This window comes from Callithrix jacchus, chromosome 11, assembly GCF_049354715.1.
Source record: "Callithrix jacchus isolate 240 chromosome 11, calJac240_pri, whole genome shotgun sequence".
In the NCBI taxonomy this organism is placed as follows: Eukaryota; Metazoa; Chordata; class Mammalia; order Primates; family Cebidae; genus Callithrix; species Callithrix jacchus.
The window spans coordinates 33770913-33797178 of record NC_133512.1 but is presented as its reverse complement, the minus strand read 5'-3'; the positions used below and the strand labels follow the sequence as shown (position 1 = coordinate 33797178).

Below are 26266 nucleotides of genomic sequence, written 5' to 3'. Positions count from 1 at the left end.
TCAGTATGTGTGGGGTGGAAAGGTTAAGGCTAGGACTAGGGCTACAGAAGTGTGAGTCAGCAAAGGAGATGGTGGCACATTCAGAGAAAAAGGAGACAAGAGAAGGTAATGATCAAGATATGTCAAGTATCTGATAAAATTCCACATGGTTCGCAATTAAGAGGTCTTATTGATAGAAAGTTCATAACTTGAATCAGATAGAGTCTAGATCACAGTGATTTCATGACCAGACCTAAGGGAAAGAACCAGGGACAATGAATAGAAACATCTTTTCAAAGAAGCCTTGCTACGAGACTTGCTCTTCTGGTCAAGATGAAGAAACAGGAACTGGATTTACCCTCACTGCTGAAACAAATAAAACACAAGATAAAAATATATGAAACAACACTTAAAATATTAGACATCAGCAAAGGACAGTAATCTCTTAGAGAAGAGCCATACGATGGTCCCAGATCACCGCCTAATGTGGTTTGGCTGTGTCCTCACCCAAATCTCATTTTGAATTGTAGTTTCCATAATGCCCAGGTGCTGTGGGAGGGAGCTGGTGGGAAATAATTGAATCATGGGATCCGTTATCCACATATTGCTGTTCTCATGATAGTGAGTGGGTTCTCACAAGATCTGATGGTTTTATAAGAGGCTTTTCCCTCTTTGCTCGCCACTTCTCTCTCCAGCTGCCATGTGAAGAAGGGTATGTTTCCTTCCCCTTCCACCATAATTGTAAGTTTCCTGAGGCCTCTCCAGCCATATAGAACTGAGTTAATTAAATATTTCCTTTATAAATTACTCAGTCTTGGGTATTTTTTCATAGCAGCATGAGAATGGACTAATATACCACCTGAAGGAGTTATCCAGGCTGCAGTGCAGAAGGAAGGAATTGAGTCAGCCTGGTGAAGGAGCTAGGGCCGGAAGTGTGGGGAGCCAGGGCAGCTAGAGTCCACGGGAAGAGTACTAGGTAAGAGAAAGAATACTCTGGAAGTCTGAAGGGTATCCCCCTTTGAGGATTTAGTTGATTATTGATCACATCATTATACAAGAACAAACCACCTGAGATCAGGAAAAGAACTACACAAAGGGTAAGAGTAAACAGTGTCTGATGCTGACCGAGGGCTTGGAATAATGCCTGTCTCAACAGCCAGAGGGGAGAGCTACACAATTTGAGGTGTATGTGTTGTGGGGAAATCAGTTGCCAGTTAAAGGTAAAAGAAGGATTTTTGCCTCAAAGTTTGGAAAGAGTAAACCTAGTCTTAAACCAGCTCTGGTCCCACCTAACAAAACTCATATGTAAGACCTGAATGGATAAAACTGTCTCCAAGTTTTTAATTGTCTCAGAACAAGCTCAGGAACAATCATAGGAATATTAAAAAAAATTAACCAGGTAAAATCCACAATATCTGACATCCTATCAAAAATTATCAGGCATACAAAGAAGCAAGCCATAATGCAGAGAAAAATCATCCCAGAGTCCACAAAAATGTACTAACACATGGGTGTTAGCAGTACAAAAGTTATTATTAATGTATATTCAAGAAGTTAGAGAAAAAAGCAGACGTGTTGAGATATGGAAGACATAAAAAAAGATTCATTGCTTGATATTCTTCTGTAATTAAAAAAAAAGTCAAGTTAAAATTCTAGAGGCAAAAGCTATCAAGTATAAGATGCAAAATTCACTGGATAGGACTGGCAGTAATCAGACATTGCAGAAGGAAAGATTAGTGAACTCAAAGATATAGCAATAGACACTATCCAAAATAAAATATCAAGAAAAAAATGAGCAAAACAGAAGCAAAAACAGATCATCAACAAACTGTGGGTCAGTATACACTCACCATCTGACTCAGACATTCTGCTTTTAAGTATTTTCCAAGAGAAGTGAAGGCTTATGTTCATACAAGGACTTGTATATGGATGTCAAGGCAGCTTTATTCATAAAAGTTCCAAGTGAAAATAACCAAAAATTTATGAGCAGTAAAATTAATTAAAAAATTTGAAGTATATCATATATTGAAATACTGCCCAGCAATAAAAAAGAATTATTGCTACATGCAACAATATGAGTGGATTCAAAAATAATGATGCTGAGGGAAGAAGGCAGACAAAGAGTATTTACTGGGGAATTATATATACGTGCAATTCTAGAAAATGCAAACAAATCTCTAGTGACAGAAAGCAGATCAGTGGAGGAGCGGGTGAGGACAAGGCAAAAGGAAGGAATTACAAAGGTGTATGTGGAAATTTGGGGAAGTGGGAAAATATCTTCATTTTCTTAGTTCCAATGATGGCTTCCTGGGCATATAACACACATGCATATGTGTAAAAATATATGCAATTGAATATTTTAAACATTTGTAGCTTTGTATATTTCGGTGGTATCTGTTTATTGCCTCTGCTTCTTTACTTTAGGTTTGGTCATGATACTGCTGTGGTCTGGATTCTATCTGAGTCAAATTATGAACCTGCTATCAGTAAGACCTCCTAATTGCAAACCACATGGACCTTTACAAGTTATCTGACTTCTCTTGACCATTACTTTCCCTAGTCTCCTCTGATTCAACTCCTTTTGAATCTCAACAAGCTCAACAGTATCCCAATGGTATCTTAACAAAGCTGTTAAAAATAAACAACTTGACTTTGAAACAAAGGAGAGAAATGAGTCAGCAGCAAGAGGATGTAGGGTTGAGTTGCAAACGGTTGGTTTTGTTTGTATTTTGGGGTTTTGGTTTGGTTTTTTTTTCACGGAAAAAATCCAAGAAAAGTTAAAAACTAAGGGAGGTTATAAGAAACTCTAAGAAAGAGAAGAGGTAGTTGACAGAATAAAGCCCTAAGAGAGACAGATTATTTAGAGCCCAAAACCAGGGGTTGCAGCTTGGACTGGAGAAACAGGAAATTAGGATGTAAAGACACATGTAGGGCATATCACTTCCTGTTTTTTATTCTCTAAATCCTAAACCTGAGAATAAGTTCTTATTCTTGAGTATCAATTACATTATCTTAAGCTAAATTAATCAAGTCTCCACAGTGTTCTTCCCTCAACAGTGGTGTGTACCTCCTTAGAAGTAATTTCTTCCAAATTCAATACCTTAAGTCCAGGTTTTAATTGATATGAATCTGTGATACACTCTAAAATAAGACTATTTTATTGAAAGTAGACTGTAGCTTTTTCCCTTTATCTAGGAAGGGCTCTAAGTTAGAAGATGTTTTGCAGTTTTTCCGAAGGCTCTGTCATGTAAGCACCCCTGAGCAACTCTGACAGCCTTAATATTTGTGTTCCCGGCATGTGTTTGTGTAATATATAAAGAGAAGCTGTTGCCAAGTGAAAGGATGTTGGTCTCCAACATTATAGTTTGATTCCACAAACACACATACACATACATACAAAGGATTGTTTGCTTCACAGTAGTTGATATTTAATTCAATGCTGTTGGAACAGCACAAAAACTAAGTGTCAGTGTAACAGAATCACTTGTCCTTTTAGCATTAAAATAACATGCCAACTTAATGCTTTTATTTTCCAACATGCCATTTTATTTAGAAAGATTCCGACTTCCAGGAGCATTCATTCAGGGAACTTTAAGATCTCAGTTCACTGCATAAAATCTTGACCTTCTGTATCCTGAATATTCATTCAACAGGTTTAACGTTTGATGAGCAAATTAATGTTCATCGTTTTTAATATGTTTTATCTTAATCAAAACCCACATTCTCAATCAACGTTAATCGAATGTACACAGGACTATACAAGGGTTGGTTAATAAGGGAGAAATTGTTGTTCATTTAACTACCGTTACTTTGGACCAAAAAAGAAAAAAAAAAGTTGTATTTTTAAAATTGCGCTTCAAAGAGCCTCTAGAAGCTGGAAACGTGGCCCTTTTTCAGCGAACTAGGGGAATACGTTTACCGTGTGCCCCCTCGGCGAATTTTGAGTTGCCGCACTCCTGTTGCGACGGAGCCTGGCTCACTGCATCTGGGCGAGTACTTGAAAAGGTCTGATCTCCTAGAAAAACCAGCTGGGGGAAGGCATTGAAGCCCTTGAAACCAGTTCTCAGCTCCGCGGGGGCAGCTTTGGGACCCCCTAGCTGGAGACTTCTGGCAGCTGCCTCCGATTTGTTCCAAGTGCAGGAAAAATCTGTGCGCCCAGTTGCCTCGCTCCAAAAGTGCGCAGTTGTTCTGGGCGAGGATGCTGCTTGGGTCCTGGAGATACCCCACCACAGAGAGGATTCAGGTGCTTCCTACTCCGGCGCCCAGTGTGTTGGTAGTCCTGTTGGCTGGCGACAAGAATCGTCCGGGTTGAGCCTCTCTGGCAGGACTAGACGGGGCGTGAAGGAAAAAAGGAAAGCAGGGACCGGGCGCTGCCCGAGGGCAGACACTTGGGCTTTGGTGTTGTCCAGCGCACTCGGGGCGCGCTGCCTCGCTGGAGGCCCAGCTTCTTGGAGCAATGCTTAGGGCGGGAGAGTTGGGGTGTGGGTAGCTCCCTAAGCCAACACTCGTGTGGCTGCGGTTCCAGCCCCCTCCCCTCGCCACTCGGGGGCGGGAAGTGGCGGGTGGGAGTCACCCAAGCGTGATTGCCCGAGGCCCCTCCTGCTGCGGCGAGGAAGCTCCATAAAAGCCTGGTTGCGACCCGCTGTCTGCACCCCATCTGCTGGCTCTCACCCCTCAGAGACGCACGCTCTACAGCAGAGTACGTGCCGCCCAGCCACGCCCGCCGGCCAGCCACCGTGAGTGCTTCGACCCGTTTGGCTAGGGGTGGGAGCGAATGGGGCGCCCCTGAACTTGCTTGAGGCGCAACCTCCGGCTCTACGGAGCTCTGGGACCCTGGGAGGGTCGCGCCCCGCTCCCCAACCTCGTGCGCGGGACAGTGCCTGTTCCGCGCCCCGACGCGCGCCAGCCCTTTTGGCGGGTAATTCCACTTGTCCCTCTGGTCCCTTCTGATTGTCCACCGCCCTTCTCCCGGGCCCTTCCGGCTGAGCGGTTCTTCTGAGTTACCTTTTGGTAGCTATGGAGGGAGCACCCGGGACCCCTATCCCAAGGCAGCTGGCCGTTTCCCTGCGGGTCGCTGCCTGGAGGCCCAGAAAGCCGTTTGCGGTAGGAAGGTTTCCCAGGCAGCGCCATGGAGTGAGGAATCCCTGGCGCTCGGGAGCCCCACGCCCTGCCTCCCTGGATTCTTGGGCTCCAAATCTCTTTCGAGCAATTCTGGCCCCGGGAGCAATTCTCTTTCCCCTTCCCAACAGCAGTCGTCACCCGGAGGTGATCTCTGCCGTCAGCGTTGATCCCCCTGATGCTAGGCAGACCAAAAGTAACAGAGAAGAAAGTTTTCTTCCCAGACAAGAGTTTGGTTAAGACGGGAAAAAGGTGTTCATTCTTTAACCCAGCATGAGGAACTTCTAAATCGTTTTGAAAGTGTCTAAACTGGCGGGGCCCCAACCCTGCGCCTCTCGCAGCGCGCCTCTTGGCCCTGAGACTTGGACCGAAGTGGCGCAAAGTTTTCAGGTGGAGCAGAGGGGCAGGTCCAGGGCTGACGGAGCCCTGAGCCCGCAAGATGGTGCTAGCCGGGCCTGGGTTCTCTCTGCGGGACAGGGACGAGAGCGGATTGGGGGTCGCGGGTGGTAGCAGGAGGAGGAGCACAGGAGGCAGAGGAGGGCGGTTCGGCGAGTGGTTCCTCTTAATCCCCAAGCCCGTCCATTGAACCTTCTGTGCCCGCAGATGTTAGGTAGCAAGCGACTGGGGCTGTCCGGACTGACCCTCATCCTGTCCCTGCTCGTATGCCTGGGTGCGCTGGCCGAGGCGTACCCCTCCAAGCCGGACAACCCAGGCGAGGACGCACCAGCGGAGGACATGGCCAGATACTACTCGGCGCTGCGACACTACATCAACCTCATCACCAGGCAGAGGTGAGTGCGCCCGCGGACAAACTCCAGGGCGCAGTGCCTGACACCAGGAGACCCTGGGGGATGTTAGGGAACCGGGATTGTTTCTGTTCCTTCACTCTATCCCAGGGTGGGACAGTATCAGGCACATAGTCAGCTCTAGGTAAATGTTTGTGTAGGGCACACTACACAAACTGAGTACCTTCCAGTTTGTGCAACTACAGTCACAGAGTCGTGATTCCCAGAATTAGGTTCCCCAGGCTGGGAGGCTGGTCATCTCCTCTCACTCCCCTCTTGTGGTTTGTTGTGGTTCTTACAGCAGTGGGGGCCTGTCCAGAAATCTTGAAAGTACCCAGTAAAAGGGGCAGGAATGCACCAGGGAAACGCTGTAGGGAGAAAGGCTAGCAAGATGTCTAGGAAAAACAGCCATCACCCAAAAAAACCAAACCAAGGAGTAAACTGCAGGGTTGCCACAGACATTGTCAGGCTTTCCAACCTGCCCTGGGCTAACTGAATGACTATTTAGAAAAAGACAAACAGGCATTTTCTTTTTTTCTATATTATAGGTTTTTTCATTTCAGTCTCAGTCTCATACTTGGAAATCCTAGTCCCAATAATTAGAGATTTAGCCTGAAAACAGTTTATCTAAAATGCAGAGACTCCCCATTTTATAACTAGTGAATTCTGAAAAGAAAGTGCCCACTTGGTATTTCATTAAGAAGAAACTTACATTGGTCCAGTAACCTTAGGATGAATCCAGGGATTATATGGAATCTGAGAAATTGTAAACTTTATTCTCAATTTTTAGAAAGTCAAAATGAAATGCCGCATTTTCATTCTCAACATTGACAAGGAAAAAAATCAAATCCAAACTATTTTACGAATTACATAGGATTTAAAATTTTCAAAAGTAGTTGATCTTCGCTCTAAATCATTTAACATATTACATTAATTACTGAGATTAAATGATTTTAATCATTTGGCCTTATCCAAAGGATACACCCTTTAGAAACATTAATGTTGTTAATATGTTTAAATTATATGTTTAAAGTATTGTGGGGTTTATTTATTTAGTCCATATTTTTGCTGTTTACAAGTCAGAGAGTAGTTGGAAAGGATTCAAAAGGGGGGGAATTTATATTTCTAAAATAAAGTTTTCTTTTTCCTGTTTCATCAAAAAGGTATTTAACATTCTAAAAAAACTTTTGAAAAAGCCTCAATTTATATAGAATCTGAACAACATGAAAATGCCATAATTAAATAGTTTTGGTTTGTGATTCCTTGAAATCTGATCATTTTAATTACCAAAAAGCAATACTTTAAATTCCACATTTCCCAGAAAGTTAATTGATTCAAATTCTTGCTATGCTATGCAATCATGAAGATCAAAGAGAACTTGTACAAACAAAAAGAACTGTTTTTTCTAGAAAACCCTTTGTTATAGCATAATATACATTAGAACTTATTTTTACAGAGATGATTGCTATAAAGCTTTACCGTTTATAAAGCTCTAGCATTTTAAAATAGATTTCTAGGCATTTTCTCAGTCTTTACCTCACAGCTTTGAAAGGAGTATAATTATCTCCATTGCACAAATTATGAAACTAAGGACATTTCCTGAAAACTGTTTTTTTAGGGATTATGGAATTGGAGTCCTCTTTTGAGTTTCTTCAGAGGTTGTCACTACCATCAACAGGCAGTGTTATCTCCAATGTTTGATGAGAAAAAATATAAGTGAAAGGGACTTGGGTTTCATGCAAGAGATTCAGCTTAGATGGGAATGAGCTGGTTTCTGAGGCAGAGTTTCCTGTCTCATCTTCATATAAACTCCTTCTTAGGAACCAACAGAGGCTCTTAATGCACATCCATCTTCTCCTTTTCACCACAGACACCCACTCATCTGTGTATTTCTGAAAATTACAGGGTCATTTGTGGATGTGTTTTAATTTGGAATAAATGTAATCTGGTATCATTATCTTTCTTTCCCTCCACCCCTGTGCCCCCCCTCCCCCGCACTCAATTTGTGCTTATATTCCTCTTGCTGTGTATACCCCTGGCTCATTACTTCTGGAAGCTGCATTACTTATTTTACAGTGTGGGTATCCTACAATTTACTTATATATTCCCCTAAATCAGTGGTTCTCAACTGGGGGTGAGTTTACGCTCCCCAGGTGATTTGGCAGTGTCTGGAGACATTTTCCGCTTTCACAACTGAAGGTGGGCACTGCTGGTATCTAGGCGTTTAGATACCCAGGAGGCTGCTAAATATCCTACCATGCCCAGAGAAGCCCTCACTACACAGAATAGCCAGTCCCAGAGAAACTCAGCCTTAGATTAATAGTGTTTCCCCTTCCTAGCTACACATTAAAATCATCTGGGGAGCTTTTAAAATACACTGATGCTAGGTTCCACCCCTGGCCAATTAAATCAGGTCCTCTCGGTGGGGCCTGGGCTTCAGAGTGTTTTTAAGGCTCCCGAGGTGATTCTAATGTGCAGCCAGGTTTGAGAATCTTTAAGGACTCAATCTTTGAAAGTTACAGCATTGTAGAGAGGAAGGATGATCCAGAATTAATTAAAGAAGGAAGAAGAGTGAACAATGCTGTCCTGGATGCTAGATTATGACTGCAAATCCTACTATTTCAGATTTAGGCTCTTTACTGGTAAATTAAAGAAAACATTTGGCAGTTCTTTTACTCACTGGAGCATGATGAAGATAAATGAGATTTTATAAATGAGCCCTAGAGTTTCACAATTAGTAAAACCAATGGATGAACAGAATAAATAAGTATAAGCCGATGCCTATAGTCTAATAACACAACTCCAGAAAATCTTTGAGGAAATCTTACACATGATGGGAGAGGGAAAGGGAGTTATTTTGTTTTTGCTTCCCTTGAGTTTCAGCAAAAGGACAGTAGAAAAAAAAAGTCTTTCCGAAAAATTTACATATAACTGTTCTTGGCAATTAGAGCATATCCTCTGCCAGTTTTGTTCAGCTGTTGGACCTATTAACCAATTCATACCAGGCTAATTTATTTGTAAACAAAGTGGTGACTGGTGTCCAGTGGTCTCTTCAAAAGATGCAATTTGGTATAGACTCGTCTGACCTGTTTGTAGCGTCCTGGAGTGGGGAGCATATACTACCCTCACAGGTAAATGAAACCTTACTGGTACATATTGTCTCTCCCATCTCCCATCTCCTCCTATAGGAGGAAAACAAACAAAAAAAGAACATTTCCACGGACCAGTTGGATTCCTTTAGACTTACAGGGAGGTTAAAATCACAGCATTGGGGAAGGCTTGAGCTTTTGGCACCTTGAATGAATACGGAAAATATAAGCCCCAGAATCTGTTGGTAGCCAGAAGAATGGATGCATTTCAACAGCAGTAATTTGTATGAGTGTATCACTTTGTCACTTTGAAAGCACTGTGACTCACATTTCACACTGGATATTCACAAAGACTCTGATTTAACCAGAGGTTATTTTACAAAGGAGACAATTGAGATTCAAAGACATAGGTGGGTCTTATATGGCAGTCTGCTGATTTTTTTTTTCTAGGACTGCCTTTGAAATATCATCTGGTCTCCTTGTTAAGATTTAAACCACTGTGTATTGTCAGAACGATAGCCAATTAACTAACTGTGGAAACATTTACAATTATACTTCCATGTTTTCAAATTTCCTGACACCTAGTAATAAAAGTATGTATCTCTATACATATTATTTGTGGTTGTTTAAAAAAGCAGGAATTTGACTAGGAATTTCAATTGGGTTTATATAACCTGCTAAATTATTTATTATTTGAGCAAAGTTAAAATATATACATAATTTGAAATATTTATGATAATGTTTCTGATAATATATGTGTCATACACCTAGATTGCTTGTTACAAACCAACAACTGACAATAATGTTTAGGTTTCATATCCCAAACAGGAGACCATCTTCCTTTTTCCTAAAGGTTTTTATGCCTGTTCCAAATTTGCTTTAAAAGACTTTTTTTTTCCAGATATGGAAAACGATCTAGCCCGGAGACACTGATTTCAGACCTTTTGATGAGAGAAAGCACAGAAAATGTTCCCAGAACTCGGTATGTCAAGGCTTGTGATGGAGACATGGTTGCAGGGCTCAAGGTGCCCAGAAGAGGGAATTCAGAGACAGCTGCCTGGTGGGAGGCATTGCAACAAGGGTTTCTAGACTCAGGGGGATTTCGGAAGAAATGAGGATGAAGAAGCAGGCAGAGGAGACCTCTCTTTTCATGTACTCATTGGCAAATCTCTAAACTTCTGTGGAGTAACATTTTCTAGAACAGGTCATTTGGTGTTCCTTTGACAATGTTAAAAAAAATTGGCTTTTAACTTAGAAATTATATAGAATTTTCTAACATTGTTGGAATTCGGGGAGCACAGAGTGAGTCCCTGGCTTTATTGAAATGACCAGTTGTCCATCTCTTGTCTGGGAAGATGTATAGTTTTTATATACTATGTAGTGTCCAGATGTCCTAGGAAATTTCCCACATGGCTTTTTCTCCAACTTTCCCAGTTTTATATGAAGCTGTAGATAAATTAGGTGCATCAGATTACTTTTTGGCATATTTTAGTTGAACCTGTGTCACAAAGTGATACATTATATTCAATGAATGCACGCTGAATGACAGGATTCTTAGGAACTTACCTATCACCTTAGGACTTTCTTGCAGTGTAGGTCTGCCTTGGAAAGAGGTACCCACCAATGTCTAAGTGTTAACCATTGAGCTAAAATTTTCTGGTGCCTCCTGGACAAGGAGTGCTGCTGAAGAGAAGCCTGGGCCTTTTCCATCTTCATAACCTCCTGGCTCTTCAGCTTTTGCTTCCTGTCTTTAACCACAGTAAGATCACAGTGCCCATCGTCCACCCAGATCTTTGGCAGCTTGGCTGCCTTAAACTGAGTTCTGCAACGTCAAGAACCAAGTTCCCCAGAAGAGGTCACTAGAACACTTGCTCAGTGAGTGTGACTGTCGTGGCTCTCCATCAAGTTCTCCCTAGAGACTCCCTCCCCCGGTTCTCTTGTGAAATGGCCTTCCAGCATGAAGGGTGCTAGTATAGAGTTGTCAGACTTGTTTTCTCTGAAGGAAACAATGATTTGAACTGGGGTAAAAGTCCAGTGCTCCTATCCCTGGAAGAACCAGCCCAGACTTAAATAGTGAATGCAAGGGAAGCAGATGGAAAATTTGGAAGCATTGTCTTTTTTTAATTAAAAAAGTATTATTATTATTATTCAGACAGGGTCTCACTCTGCCACTCAGGCTGTAGTGCAGTGGTGCAATCATAGCTCACTGCAGCCTCAAACTCCTGGCTTCAAGGGATCCTCCCTTTTCAACCTGCCAAAGTGCTAGGATTACAGTTCTGAGCCACCATGCCTGGTCAGGGTTGTCTTTAATACTAAGCAGTAAATGTCTTCCCATGTTTCACTGGCATGCATATGATGTTTGCCACAGTGAAAACTTTAGGGTAGGCTATATCTACTTACTGTTAGAAAAATAACAACCCAGACCTACTTGGAACCTTAGTTTTTGTCTTTGTTTTGTGGCCCAAGGTCACATAGTTAGTGCATGAAGTAAAATTAATTGCACCCTGATTGACAGACTCCATCATGTGTAGTTAGAAGGAGAAAAACCCGGCAGTCTTAAAGTTGTCAGTGAGTGCTATTTTATTATAAAGGTCTCATTACAGTCTAATAAGTAGAATCTTACTACATAATAAATCTGGCAAGAAAAGGAAGCATATTTAGAGTTGAGGAATAATAACTTTCCTGTTACAGCTTCATGTGATTTCTGTAATTTTGATTTTCAAAGGATTGTGGTGTTTTTCAACGCTTTTGATACATACAGAGCCTTTAAAATGCTCCCTCTGCAGTTTGCGGGAGACTCCCGTCACCATCGTGGAACTGCTCAGCTGAGGCAGTGCACACTGTGCCTCTGCCTCGCATTCTCATATTCCTCTTGTTTAAAATGCCAACAGGAGACTTTTCAACAGTGCCTGGTCATCTTTCACTTGAGAGCTAAACGTCTCACCCTTGCTAACAACACCTCAGGAAACTGGGCATCTTCCCTTACATGCTTTGCTTCTTATGTTTTACAGGCTTGAAGACCCTTCAATGTGGTGATGGAAAATGAAACTTGCTCTCCGGCCTTTTCCTATTTTCAGCCCATATTTCATCCTGTAAAACGAGAGTCCATCCGTCCTACCAATGCATGCAGCCATTGTGCTGAATTCTGCAATGTTTTCCTTTGTCATTGTTGTATATATGTGTGTTTAAATAAAGTATCATGCATTCAAAAGTGTATCGTCCTCAATGAAAAATCTATTACAATAGTGAGGATTGTTTTCATTAAACTATTTATTAAGAATAAATTTAATGAAAATAACTAGTCATTATAGTCTCCCTTGAGTAGCAGATTCAGGGTTTGTTTCACTAATATTAAAACAGCAGCTATGAAAGATATAAGGATAAGATTATCATGATAATCAAGATCAGCTCTGTGTGTGGGTATGTGCGTGTATGTGTGTATTGGTGTAAAACATAAAGATGCATTTGAAATATTGATCAAAGGAATGCTAATTGGGAAATTTTTCTGAACTTTCCCCCTATTCACATGGAATCCTTGCTAACCTTGTTAACTAATGCTGTCAGCAGAATGACTTTCTGACTAGAGCTTACTGTAGAATGTTCTTTATCCCTCTGCCTAACATGTCAGCCACTAGCCATATGTGGCTTTTGAGCCCCTGAATGTAGTTAGTGCAAATAAAGAAATGCATTTTAAATTTTACTTAATTTTAATGTATTTTAACTTAAATAGCCATAAATTTCTGGCAGCTACCCTATCAAACTGCTGAGGTCTATACATCTATTTTGGTCACTACTCTGAGAATTTGAGTCGGAAATACATTGAGTGGGGTGATTATCTTTTCATACAACATGGGGCATGTGAATTAATTTAGCTGAAACTTATCAGACTTCCTCCTTCAAGGACCTATTTGCATGGGCTTACTTTAACATTAATGTTATTATATTTTTATATGTCATTTCTAAATCAAACAAAATGAGTCTTATCCCATACTGGTACTTCATACCACAGTGTAAAAAATATGCACAAGTATTTTTATGTGACCCCTTAAAACTTTACCAAAATATGCACAAATAACAATATTCATCATGACCTAGGGAATCTTGTAGAATATACAATATTCTCTGCATATAAAAATTATATCTTTTTTAGGCAATGGAGTCAGTGTTGCCACAAAATGTAATTTCCTTTAATGAAACTAAGATAAAATTGTTCCACAATTTCCCTAAAGTTTCCTTTATTTTTATTTTTTTATTCTTTGAACTAAATACTAATAGGTAAAGCATTTTTTAAATCTAAAAAAGTTAAGTAAGTCATAATTTATTACACAACATCAAAGTTATTTATTAGCCTAGTATATCTGGGAATTTTCTTCATTAAAATTAGTAATACACAAGTTGACTCAAAAATCCATCTATCAGCACAGACAGGTTGAGTGCCCATCACCATGCATTGAGTCATATAATATTTCACAACACTTTGGTCAATGCTGGCCCACATATATAGCAGTGGTCCCATAAGATTATGATACTGAATTTTTACTGTACCTTTTCTAAGTTTAGATACACAAATACTTAGCCTTATGTCACAATTGCCTGCGGTATTCAGTATAGTCACTTGCTGTATAGGTTTGTAGCTTAGAAGCAATAGGCCACATCACATAGCTGAGAAGTATGGAAAGCCATACCATCCAGGTTTGTGTAAGTACATTTATTCTGTGATATTTGCCCAACAACAAAATCACTAACAATGCATTTCTCAGAAAGTACCCCTATTGATAATCGATGCATGACTACAGAACTCTTGATTACATGGAGCAAACAGGAATAATGTATATGAACCATTCAGAGAGAATCTAGGAACTTGATTTTAAACAAAAATTTTAACCTCTTACCTCACCAAACCTAAATGCCTACAAGACGTAGCATTAAACAACCCGCATTTTACTTATACTCGACCCAGGCCTTGATCCCCCTGCTTCTTCACCTCATGTTATTAGGAGGATTTAACCTTCACACCGTGTGGGCCCCATGAACCAGACTCAGTGACTTTCAAGGTCTCTGACCTTCAAATTCACTACATGGCTGAGTTCTAACCCATGAGATGGGGATGATTACTCTTCCCTAAATTTCCATGTATACCTTTACGGGAATCAAAATTCAGGTGAAGATGATGTCGCAAGTAATAGAAAAGAGGTGGGCAAAGATGAAGTTTCTGATGACTCCTGTGTTGAATTCTAAATCCGTAATGAACCAGAATTCGCTTTAAGGAATAAAATGACAGCAAACTTTTAAAAAACTGTAAAACTGCATTTTAAGAGATTCTCTATAGTGATATTTCTCAAACATTTTCAGGTTTAGAATGGGAATAGATTTGAAATACGTTTAAATAGGTTTTAGAATAAGTTTAAAGGCACTGGATCACTCAGCTGTCATTGCAAATAATAGTCACTAGAGTTACAGTGAGAACAATTTAGCCTTCATTAATGAGATCCCTATGAGCGACATGATCATTATCAAGTAAACCCATCAGCACTTATTAAGGTCTCCTCTGACCCTAGCTCTAGCCCATCATCTGTGAGGTATAAGGCGTGCATATTTTTTTGCAGGTGTTATGTTTTTATTTTGATTCCTGCAACCCCCCGAGTCATATTCAAGCAAATGATCATTCCCTCAATTTTCACAGAAAGGTCTACAGGAAGTAAGTGACTTATTCTACCTCATTCAAGTTCATTGGACCAGACAGCAGCTCCCTTTTACTTGAAAACTTTGCCCTGCTTGACAATGTCTTTCAGAAGTGAGTGCAAGTAGAGACCAGGTTGTGTAATCTAGTTAAGAACAGAACTTTGGTGCACCACACTGAAACAAATTAGAGAGTAACAAAGTAGGAAACAAATTGTGCAAGAGGTATTTAGAAAAGGAAATTAGTGTGGGCTGACGCATTCAAAAATGCTTACTAGAGAATGTGGATTGATCTGGGAATAGGAGGTTTTGGGTCTGGGCTCAACTGTGTGGATTAGCACAGCTTGTAAAGGGAATCTTCAGAGCGCTACTTGACAGGAAGAGAGTGGCAGAGGTTAGATTGATGAACTAGGTCTAAGAATGGCCAAACTCATTCATTTACTTAACATTTTTTCATCACCTAATATGTATGGGACTTTGTACTAAGCACTGAGGATACAAAGATAGTTTCTCAGGCAATTTACTATCTATCAAGGGAGACAATAATTACAGTGCATTTTTGGAAGTGCAGAGATGGAAGTGTCAGGGGTTTGAGAAGCAGTTAGGTGCTGAATCTTCCCACTCTCATGCTGCCCTTTGCAGTTTCCTCACAAAGAGGAAATGTACAAGAATCAATTGCCAAACAGGAAACAAAGCCAGGTGAACAAGCATCCAGTGAGGCCTGAATGTAGGGCTGCCTGGTGAGCTGAGTCAGGGCGCCTGACTGCAGCCTGAGCCTCTAGAGCACCCCTATTTCCAAACCAAATCTCAGCAGCCTAGTGGAGAGTGACAGGAAAAGTAAGGTTTCTGGGGAAGATTCCCAAATCCACTTACACAAATAGTCACACAGATCAAAAGGGCCAGCCTGTCACATCTCGCAGAAGATGGAAGAGAAGGGCCATTTGTGAGTGCTCGTTACCTTTCAACTGTGTCCCTGCCTTTTAATGCAATGTGGCCCAATGAATCAGTCAGAATAGCAACTGCCTCCCATGCAGAGGGAGAGAGGAAAAGAAAAAGAATAAGAGGCCAGGGTCTCAATGGGTTAAAGCTAAAATATGAACATCCTACACGCCCTTCAAATTCAGTATGTTGGCTGAGAGCAGTGGCTCACAACTGTAATCCCAGCATTTTGGGAGGCAGAGGCAGGTGAATCACCTCAGGTCAGGAGTTCGAGACCAGCCTGGACAACATGGTGAAACCCTATCTCTACTAAAAATACACAAATTAGCTGGGTGTGGTGGCGTGCATCTGTAGTCCCAGCTACTGGGGAGGCTGAGGCAGGAGAATTGCTTGAACCCGGGAGGCAAAAGTTGCAGTGAGCCAAAATCGCACCACTGCACTCCAGCCTCAGTGACAGAGTGAGATACCGTCTCGAAAAAAAAAAAAATCCAATATGTCCAAAATTGGTATTTCCTATTGAGAGATAGCAATATCTCCCTCCCTAACAAAAAAATGGGCTGTGGTTTTACTGGGGCAATGAAGGGCACTCACCCCAGGCTGGGGAGAGTACAGGAGTATGACAGACTTCCTATGGGAGCTGACTGATACTTGAGTTGAGGTTTGAAGGATGATCAGCAATTGCTAAATGCAGAATGCCAGATAGGAGGCAGAGAACATGCAGACATGATGCAGTAATGTATATTTTGATTACTTTTAAATTATTTGTGATTCCATATTTTGATAGTGGTACGCCTGGACAACTGGGTTACTGTTCTAAGGAAAATCTCATTTGGGATAAAATCAGGTCTCATAGTCATCCCTAACTCTTTTCTCCCAGGCATTCCTTATTTTCATTTAAAAGAAAACAACAAAAAACTTCTCACCTGCTCTTCCTACACACTTGACTCCAGGGCATATTGAGGCCCCTCTACCAATATTTTTCCTTCAGCCAAATTAGAATTAGACTTCTCAGCCTGAGATCTCTTAACTATAATCTTATGGGAAAACTGACACATTCAGAGAATAAATGTTTTAGGAGTGGTTCCACACCCAGGATTGGGAAGGCAAGGACTCACTATTTCTTTTGCAATATTTTATTTTCCATCCTCCTTCCCCTGCCTGGACAAGGGTCAGAACAGAAAAACATTTAAAGAGAAGGAAAAATTAGCACTGGCTTGAGGTTTGCACACCATTTTGCAGTGCTTCCCATGAGGTGAAGTAAAAATGGTGGATGCAACTGCCCAATATTATATCAGGGCAAAAATACTGCAGTTTTTGTCATTGCAAAACCTGCAATGTAGCAAAAGTAATAGCAAAAACTGCAATTACTTTTGCACCAACTTACACCCACGTGCGGGTTCCACATGCGCTACTGATGACAGGAAGGTAAACGTGATGGTGGTTAATTATCTCCTCTCTAATGCACAAACATTATGCTTATATAGTTACATATTACATATTAAAATAGAAAATTTTTCTTTTCTCCATACAGAACACTGGAATCAGTTACAATGTCCTCAGAACTGAACAAATAACTTTTCTATCATCATAAAGGAAATCAGCCTTTTGAATGAGGTGTTTCAGTGGGATATTCTTTTATCATGGTCTGGGTAGGAGGATTGCAATATTGTCACAACTAAATTATTGCCTTTTCTTCTGTCTATTATAAAAATTAGCACAGTGTGAAATCACACAGAATCCTTTCCTCTCTTTAAAATTGGAATGGAATAACATATAATTAATCATATGTGTCATCTGGGCTCATTTTTAAAAATGTGCTAAGTAATAGCTATCAATTTAAACTCATTCCAATGCTGCAATATTCAAATGCTTTTCAATTATGGGAAGGAAGGCATGGGTATGTTGATACTGCTCTTGTTGCCTGACACACAGGAGGTTCTCAGCAAGAGCTAGTTCAGTCTGAGGTTGACTGTAAAGACAGAGAATCATCCCAGAGGAGCCAGAACAAATGCGATGAATAGCCTCACAAAGGTTTTTTGTGGTTCTTTCAGGAGGTACAGACAGCATTTATGCAGGATCTTGCCAAAAATACAAGAGTTTATCTAGCCATAGCTTCATGGATCTCTGAAAGTTACTAGTTGAATACACAGTTCTTTTCTGTCATCTTAGAAGTTTGATTTGCCTGGCATTTCTTTAATATCAAGTTCTTAAAAAATCTTTTTTTTTTTTTTCCAGAAATTCTCGAATATTGAAGTACCAAAATTCTGTGAAATGCTTTTTGGGTCACTGATAATATTTCCCTGGCTTTGAATTTAGTGATGATTTGGAGTTCTCACCAATTGTTACCACTTATATTGGATACTAATTTATTGGCTCTAATTGGGGGCTATATCTTACAACTGTTTATGTCCTTGGGTAAATTATTTTGATATCTAAGCTTATAAAGAATTTGGGTATTTTTTGAAACTGTTTTTTCCATAAGACATGGATTCCTTTGATTCCCAATCTATTCCTAATTTCAGAATTCTTTGCTTTTCCAGAAGTTAACTGAATTTTCAACTTGATTTGTTCAGTGTATTTACCTGAAATTTGACTTCACTCATTAGTTTTGTGGCTGCACTATGGTATTATGAAGCAATTTAAGTTGAAATGAGAATCTTTGTACAGAATATAAAAGTCACATTTTACCCTTTCTTCTCACTAAATAACACCTTACTATTTGGGAATTATCTATTAGAGAGAATAACATCATTCAAATAAGTTTTCAATTAAAGTTTGCCTAGAATAATTTGAATTTTATTTATTTTAATAACTGTATCTTCTCTATCACTGCCAATTCTTTTCAAACCAGAACAGCCTACTGAATTAACTGGTGTGTGAAATTTAATGCAAGAGTAGCCAGCGTTGGCAGAACATGTTTAATATAGTCACTCTTTCTGACAGTCTGGATTACTGACCAGGTTAAAATGGAACCAGCTGATCTCTAAGGGGTTTCTAGAGTCCCAAGGATGCTATCAATTTCTGAAACATTCATTGACTAGTCTCTCTGTGACTGGTACTCTGCTAGGTTCTAGGGGTGATATAAGATGAATGAGACAGTTTCCCCGCTCTTAAAGACCTAATAATTTACAAAGGAGATAGACACATACTTAAGGAACTATAATACAAGGCAGATCATGATCAATATTTAAATAGAAGCATAAAGTAAGTGCTATGGAAGAACAGGGAAGGCTGAAATCATTTCCACTAGTGTATGTGAGGAATGGGAAGTGTCATTTGAATTGGACCTTGGTGGAAGGCACTTGTTCAGTAGGCTGCTCTTTACTTTTGTGGATGTCAAGGTGATTATTAACAACATTATATTCCTAGAAAAATGGCCATGCAGTGCTTAAGCAAGCTCCATCTGAAATCACTGTCTGGGGAAGTGGTGATGGACAACCATCCATCTCAGAGTGAGCACCTATTGTCTGAGTTTATGTGTGTGCGAGGTGGGATGAGAGAATAAGGACCGTGGATTGGATATGACACCATCTGATCCTCTTTTGCTGCTTGTACCTCCACCCTGAAGGTGGGGGGCTCATTTTGGGAAACAATATGAGAAGGGCACATGATCAGAACTATAATTACCGTATTTTTGAAAAATGGGTTTTCTAGGCATAGGATATGGTACACTACAGTCTAAGGGATAAAATGTAACAGAAAGGAAATGCTTATTTTCTCTCCCCACACAGACTCCAGAGCTATTTGTCCCTGGGGGCTCAGGTGACTGTCAGAGATGAAATGTTGTGCCCAGCCATACAACAGGAGGAACGCTGGCTCCTGGCAGAGCAGGGTTCTGATGAAGCAGCAGCGGCTGAGGCAGGCAAATCAGTTTGAGGGTGTTGGCCTGGTGAAGTGACCAACCATTTGGTTGTCCTAGGACTGTCCTGGGCTTAGCATTGGAAGTCTTGCGTCCCAGGAAACCTCTCAGTTTCAAGCAAACCTAGACAAGTTGGTCACCCATCTTGGGAAACAAAGTGCTATTTATGACCTTGTTTTAAGGGAAAGCATGCTTGAGTGTCAAGCTGTGTACAAGTGAGCATCTCGACCAGCAGTCAGCATTTACATACCTGAGTATAATTTTCAACTGCATGCTCTTTTCCTAAGTGACCTTACAGTACTCTATTCCCATTAGGTAACTGTAAAAGGTAATGTAAAAGTATTCCCATGATGGAGAAACATCAGCTGTGAAGACATTAAGAACGTCTTATAATTTCTAGACCAGCCACTTTAATATTGTAACATTATAAATACATTGGTTCTATGAGTGCATAAATACTTAATTTCATGGATAATTAACTCTTCATAAGAAAAATGTTTTCTACTTGAAATCCTAAGTAGCTATTTGCCTTCTGAAGTTATAAGGAAGTTTTGCAGGTTTTGTTTTGTGATAAGAAATAGGGTATGAGGGAGCTAACATTTGTTTAGAAACTAGTATAAATTGACCCTTTATTTGCCTTAATTATTTTAATTATCATTCAAACCATGAGAGGTAGAAACACTGGCCACATTTTACAGATGAGGAAACTGAGGCACAGAGATGTGAAGTGAAACAAGACAAAAAGGTGGTGGTTGGTGAGGCTGGAACTTTAACCCAGGCCTGTCTGACTGTATACCGATGTTCTTTGGGTTATATCTTTTTACCCACAGGTATTCAGAATCATTGTGCGACACATCTACAACCATCTGATCTTTGAAGAACCTGACAAAAACTAGCAATGGGGAAAGGATTCCCTGTTTAATAAATGATGCTGGGAAAACTGGCTAGCCATGTGCAAAAAGCAGAAACTGGACCCCTTCCAGACACCTTACACTAAAATTAACTCCAGATGGATTAAAGACTTAAACATAAGACCTGGCACCATAAAAACCCTAGAAGGAAATCTAGGCAAAACCATTCAGGACATAGACATAGGCAAGGACTTCATGACCAAAACAACAAAAGCATTGGTAACAAAAGCCAGAATAGACAAATGGAACCTAATCAAATTCCACAGCTTCTGCACAGCAAAAGAAATAGTCATCATAGTGAATTGGCAACCAATGGAATGGGAAAAAATTTTTGCAATCTACCCATCTGACAAAGGGCTGATATCCAGAATCTACAAAGAACTAAAACAGATTTACAAGAAAAAAAACAAACAAGCCCATTCAAAAGTGGGTGAAGGATATGAACAGACACTTTACAAAAGAAGACATATACGAGGCCAACAAACATATGAAAAAATGCTCATCATCACTGGTCATTAGAGAAATGCAAATCAATACCACATTGAGATACCATCTCATGCCAGTCAGAATGGCGATCATTAAAAAATCTGGAGACAACAGATGCTGGAGGGGATGTGGAGAAATAGGAACACTTTTATACTGTTGGTGAGAGTGTAAATTAGTTCAACCATTGTGGAAGACAGTGGTGTCAGAAGGACCTGGGATCCTTATCATCATGTACCAACCCTCCTTAGTCTCAAAAATGCATTTCATCTAGAAGTCTAGTGTGTCTAATACTCTTATCAGCTACGCTAGCTATAAAAAAAGAGATATTTACCTATTTTATCTATTTACCTTCAACCTTTAGGAGCCATTAAGTTCTAGAAAAATGTAAACAGAAAGTTCTCTTAATTAGTAAATTTAGACTCTTTACATTTATTATGATTACTGAGTACATATAAATCTATTTCTATACCATATTTTGTTCTTTCTTTTTGCCATACTTTTTTTGTTTTTTCTTTTTCTTGCCTTCTGATGAATAAATCAGACTTCCTTATTCAACCTCATATCTCTTGCTAGTTTGGATTCTATATTTTCTACCTGAACAAAGTAAGGGCTTTAAAATGTGTTCAACTACAATGACCCACTCTAGATATTTTGTTTGTTTGCCCTCCCAAGACAGGAGGGCATTATTTTTTTAAAAGTATGGTCAATGTTTATTTATATTTACTCATGTTTATCAAGACAGGAGGGCATTATTTTTTTAAAAGTATGGTCAATGTTTATATTTACTCATGTTTATCAATTTTTCTTGTTTGTTGTTCATTATTGCTTCGTTCAATGTATTCCTTCTTCCTGTAGTAGTACATCCTCTAGTAGTCCTTCAAGACAGGGCCTTTAAATGCTAAACTCTTCTAGTCATTTCTGCAAATATATGTTTTTCACTCTGACTCCTGCATGACACTTTAGCTGTATACAGTGTTCTACATCTCCAATTTTCTCTCAACACTCTGAAGCCAGTATTCCAATGTTGATCTTGAGCCTCCACTGTTGATCTTGAGAAGTCTATAGTCATTCATAACTATATCTTTTTTATCTTTCCTCTATGGTTGCTCTTCATCTTTTCCTCTAAGGCTGATTTTAAGAATTTGTCTTGGTGGCCTGAAATTTCAGGATGATGATGTGTTCAGAGGTGGAATTTTTTTAGGCTTGTAGGGATTTATTGTGGGTTTTAACATATGAATTTATGCCTTATATATTTTTTAGATAGATTATCACTCTGTCACCAGGCTGGAATGCCGTGGCGTGATCTTGGCTCACTACAACCTCCTCTGCCTCCCAGGTTCAAGCGATTCTCCTGCCTCAGCCTCCCAAGTAGCTGGGATTACAGGCATGCACCACCATGCCTGGCTAATTTTTGTATTTTTAATAGAGATGGGGTTTCACCATGGGCCAGGATGGTCTTGATCTCCTGACCTCATGATCCACCCACCTTGGCATCCCGAATTTATACCTTTTATCTATTTATAGCCACCTCTTTAAATGCTGCCTCTCTGTTTCTATATTATTTGTTCTTCAAATTCTATTGAGTAACCTTCTTATTCTATGTTTCAAATCTTTTAATCTCTTTCTTCTCATCTATTTTTGTTAAATGTATGCTGTATTTTGAATAATTAGTCAACTCTTTCTTCTAGTTTCTGAATTTCTCTTCAGCAGGTCCTTGAGCCTTTACTGCCTCAGGGGGTTGGCTCTTCTTCCTCCCACTCACCTTTTGTGTTCTGCTTCCCTGTGGAAACTCCATATAACTTGGATTGTGGGCATGTTCCTTCAAAGCAGCTTCGTGTTTATATTTGCCAACTGTGCCGGGGGAATCACCAACCATCTCCTATTAATTTATTGGCTTGATGATTTTTGGATTATGGGGATAACAGAAACCTATCTCCCAAACCCCAAGATGTACAACTGGGGTTTTAGTTCCCTATGAAGACACCCTCCCCATTTTATAGCACAGTCATGAACAGGCAAGTTAAGTCATGGGCATAGTTTTTTCTAGTCCATCCTTTCATCATTTGTCATATCTGCAATAAACTGCTATTTGAGGGCTCTTTGTATTTATGCTGAAAGATCAGTTCCACCATCCCACTTCACTTGGGCTGGAGGCCTAATTTATCACCCTCATGTAAGTATTAAAATCTAAGTTCCTAAGTTGCTTGAACTTATTCCTCGTACTGTCTTAGAAAGGCTGAAGCATGAGCACAGTCGCTTAGATCTTTGAGTTTTGAGATTTAATTTTAATTTCTGGTACTATTACTCTTTTTGTGAGGCCTGTTTTGTATTTTCAACATTGTGTATTCTATTTAGCATTTCTAATTTGTTTGGAACATCTTAGTACTTGAATTTTACTCAACTGGTTCTCACAGTCACGGATTCTCCACTTATTACTGTGTCTGTGTGTGTACAAAATGGCAGTCATTCCTCACGTCTCCAGCATGTATGTGAGATAGTTTTACACAACTGAATTCAGGCAAATGTATCAGTAAGGCTGCCATCAAAGAGAAAGAAAGATGCACATAAATTTATACCATAAATAGTTAAGGAAACCATGGAATAGTGAGAAAATCAGCTCCTATCAAAGAAAAATGGAACAGAAGAAAGAACGGGAACTTTCTTGTCACACAAGTTATATTTTTGCTCCATCACTTTCTACTTGGATGATTTCACTCAAGTCACAAATTCTCTCTCCCTTAGTTTCAGCTTCTGAAGAAAATGAATAATACAACCTCGCACAACTGCTAGAATTAAGTGAGGGACTGAATAAGATACTTGACAAAATATCTGGCACGTAGCAAATGCTCACTAAAGTGTTGTTCTCTCCCTCCACTAAGACATAGCAAACAGGTGTGTATGTTGTCATACCATTATTTAGGGATGGTTTTACATAAAGGGATTTCAATAGTTAATTTAGTTCCATCGTCAACCTGGCCATTAGAAATCTACAGTCCCAAGGATTCAAAAGGGAAAGAAAGAGCCAATAAAGATGCAGACCCTGACCTGATTCTCACTCACAGCACCTGGCACGTTGATGACCTACAGTAATCTGAGTCCCAGATTACATGATCTCTCCCTAACAAAGTTGGCAATTAATGTTTTTGAAAGATCAAAATGGGGCCATTGCTTTAAATTCCCGTTGCATCTCATCATATCAAGGAGAAATATAACTGTTGACCTATGTGTAACTGCAGAATGTTTCCCCATTGATGTCATCTTCATTCTCTCACATCTCAGCTACTAAAGGGTGATTCGAGGCATTAAGTGGGAAAGACAGCCACTTCCCAGGCCACTTCTTCATAATAACAAAATCGATGTTAGTATTCTACAAGGACTAAGAAGTAGAAGGAAATTTAAAAATCATTAACTTGTTGGAAATTGTCAAACCTTGTTTCTAGTGTCAGTCCCTAGCAGACCTGCTTGGTAGTTTTTCATACCAGAATGATGAACAGTAATTACATCCTGAAAGATTACAATGCAGTTGCTCTAGAGGAACAACTAGAGAACTAATAGTCTTCTACATTGTTCACATGGTATTTTCTAAGATTGGGACTTGCCAGAATGTTAAAGGTGAACTATTCCATTTATAGTGCAGACACTTATTTGTGGTGGATACTGTATCTCAAAACATCTTTTGAAAGTAACTTTCCTTAGGAATAAGTTGTCATGATCTATAGCACTGTAGGATGACTAGAGTTAACCATAATACATAGTTTCAAATTGCTAGAAGAAGGATACTGAATATTCTCAACACAAAGGAATGATAAATGTTTCAGATGATGAATATGCTAATTACTCTGATTTGATCACTATCTATCGTATGTGTTGAAAAAGTAAACCTTGTGGAACTGAGTTTTCTTGCACGGTACTTTTCATATTGATGGCGAGGAGAGTTAAACTTCCCAATTAAATGTAACTCAATCTCCTCTGACTCATTTTAGGTATATAATCAATTTAAATTTCAAACTCTATATATAGACTGTTTCTGTCCTTCAAAGGTTTCCCTTCCTTTTTCCAACATATAATCTAAGTGCAAGGAGAAGCTTGGTGTTGGGGGAAGGACTTTTGACACAGGTGCTGCCCTCCAGGGACTTCTTACCCCCAAAAGCAGCAGCAATTTATTGCCACTCGTATCTGGGCAGCAGTAGCCTCTGCCCTCACTCTAACTATTGTTGAAGTGCTCTTGGCTGTGATCTCTCTCAGGATGGTCCAAGCACAGTGTGACCTGTCTAACTGCCTTCACATTACCTCTCATTCCGCTGTTGATCCCAGTCTCTGGCTGTGAATCACATCCATCTGGCAGGCTGAACACCTACCCTCAATCCTCTTGCTGGAAAGACACTGTGCCCTTTGCCTGAGCACGTGTGTTCCAGCCAGTACTCTCAGCTGCCTTCCCTGCCATACACACAGGAAGGCAGAGGAATTGCATTATCTTTTTCTCCTCTGAAATATTCCATATTGCCATTTCTCTTCTACTTCTGGACACCTGCGTTGGAGAAGAGCATCCTACAAACCCCTTCCTTTTTTCTGGGTTTTCTATACTCTCATTTCTCCTCCATTTCCTATAAGCACTGAGTTAAACCCAAATATCAGCAGCATGTGAAATGTAGTCTTATCATGTCTATATAGTTTTTCTGTCTGGCAAAAAGGCCTCTACTTGTCCCTTCCATCTGATGCATCTATACCACATCTCCTCTTTTTTTCCTACCTTCTTTGTTCTAGGCAGTACTCATCTTCCCCTTTCCTAGAGCCATAAAACAGCATTCGTGGTAGAGGGGGCATTAAAAACCAAATTGCTGAGAGGAGACATGCCTAACAAGGTATTTCAATGACATCATCTCTGTTACATACTCAATGATAAGCCAAAGTAAAACATGTAAAAACAGCAGAGGTACAGGGAAGAGAGGGTGTCTAGTAGCAGCTAATGGCAGAGCTCAGCTCAGCCTTGCAGCTCACGTGTTTTAGGAGAACCTCCTGGGACCCCAGTGGCTGGTGGTGTGAGGCCCATCTAGGCCTCGTCCTTGCACCATCTCCAGCTACAAGTTCCTTTAGTGCTGGAGCTTTGACAACATTTCTGTTTTAGGTAATGCGGAGATTTTTGTGTCACTGGTCCCTCCAATCACCTTGCAACGTGAAACGTTAATCCAATCTTCACATTTCAGAGGTGAGGAGGCCAAGGACAGCAAAGTTAATTATGACTACTGATGTTGTTTTTATTACTGAGGACCACAAGAATCATTTTGCAATATATTTTTTGATTTATTACAAAATGTCCTCGTACTCTGTAAACTTTTTCATATGCTATATGTTTAAAAAAAGTGACAAGAAAACATGCTAGTTCATTGACTATATAAGGTTTTCTTTTTAAAAAATGTGAAT

At 40.0% G+C, this 26266-nt stretch overlaps 1 protein-coding gene across 1 annotated transcript; it reads left to right on the top strand.

The window, feature by feature from the left end:
- Positions 1-4629: 4629 nt before the first annotated feature.
- Positions 4630-12185, top strand: NPY (neuropeptide Y). Its single transcript, XM_002751482.6, has 4 exons — positions 4630-4715; positions 5701-5888; positions 9873-9953; positions 11983-12185. The coding sequence occupies exons 2-4, from the start codon at positions 5701-5703 to the stop codon at positions 12005-12007; spliced, it is 294 nt and encodes a 97-aa protein (XP_002751528.1). The 5' UTR covers positions 4630-4715; the 3' UTR covers positions 12008-12185.
- Positions 12186-26266: the final 14081 nt, after the last annotated feature.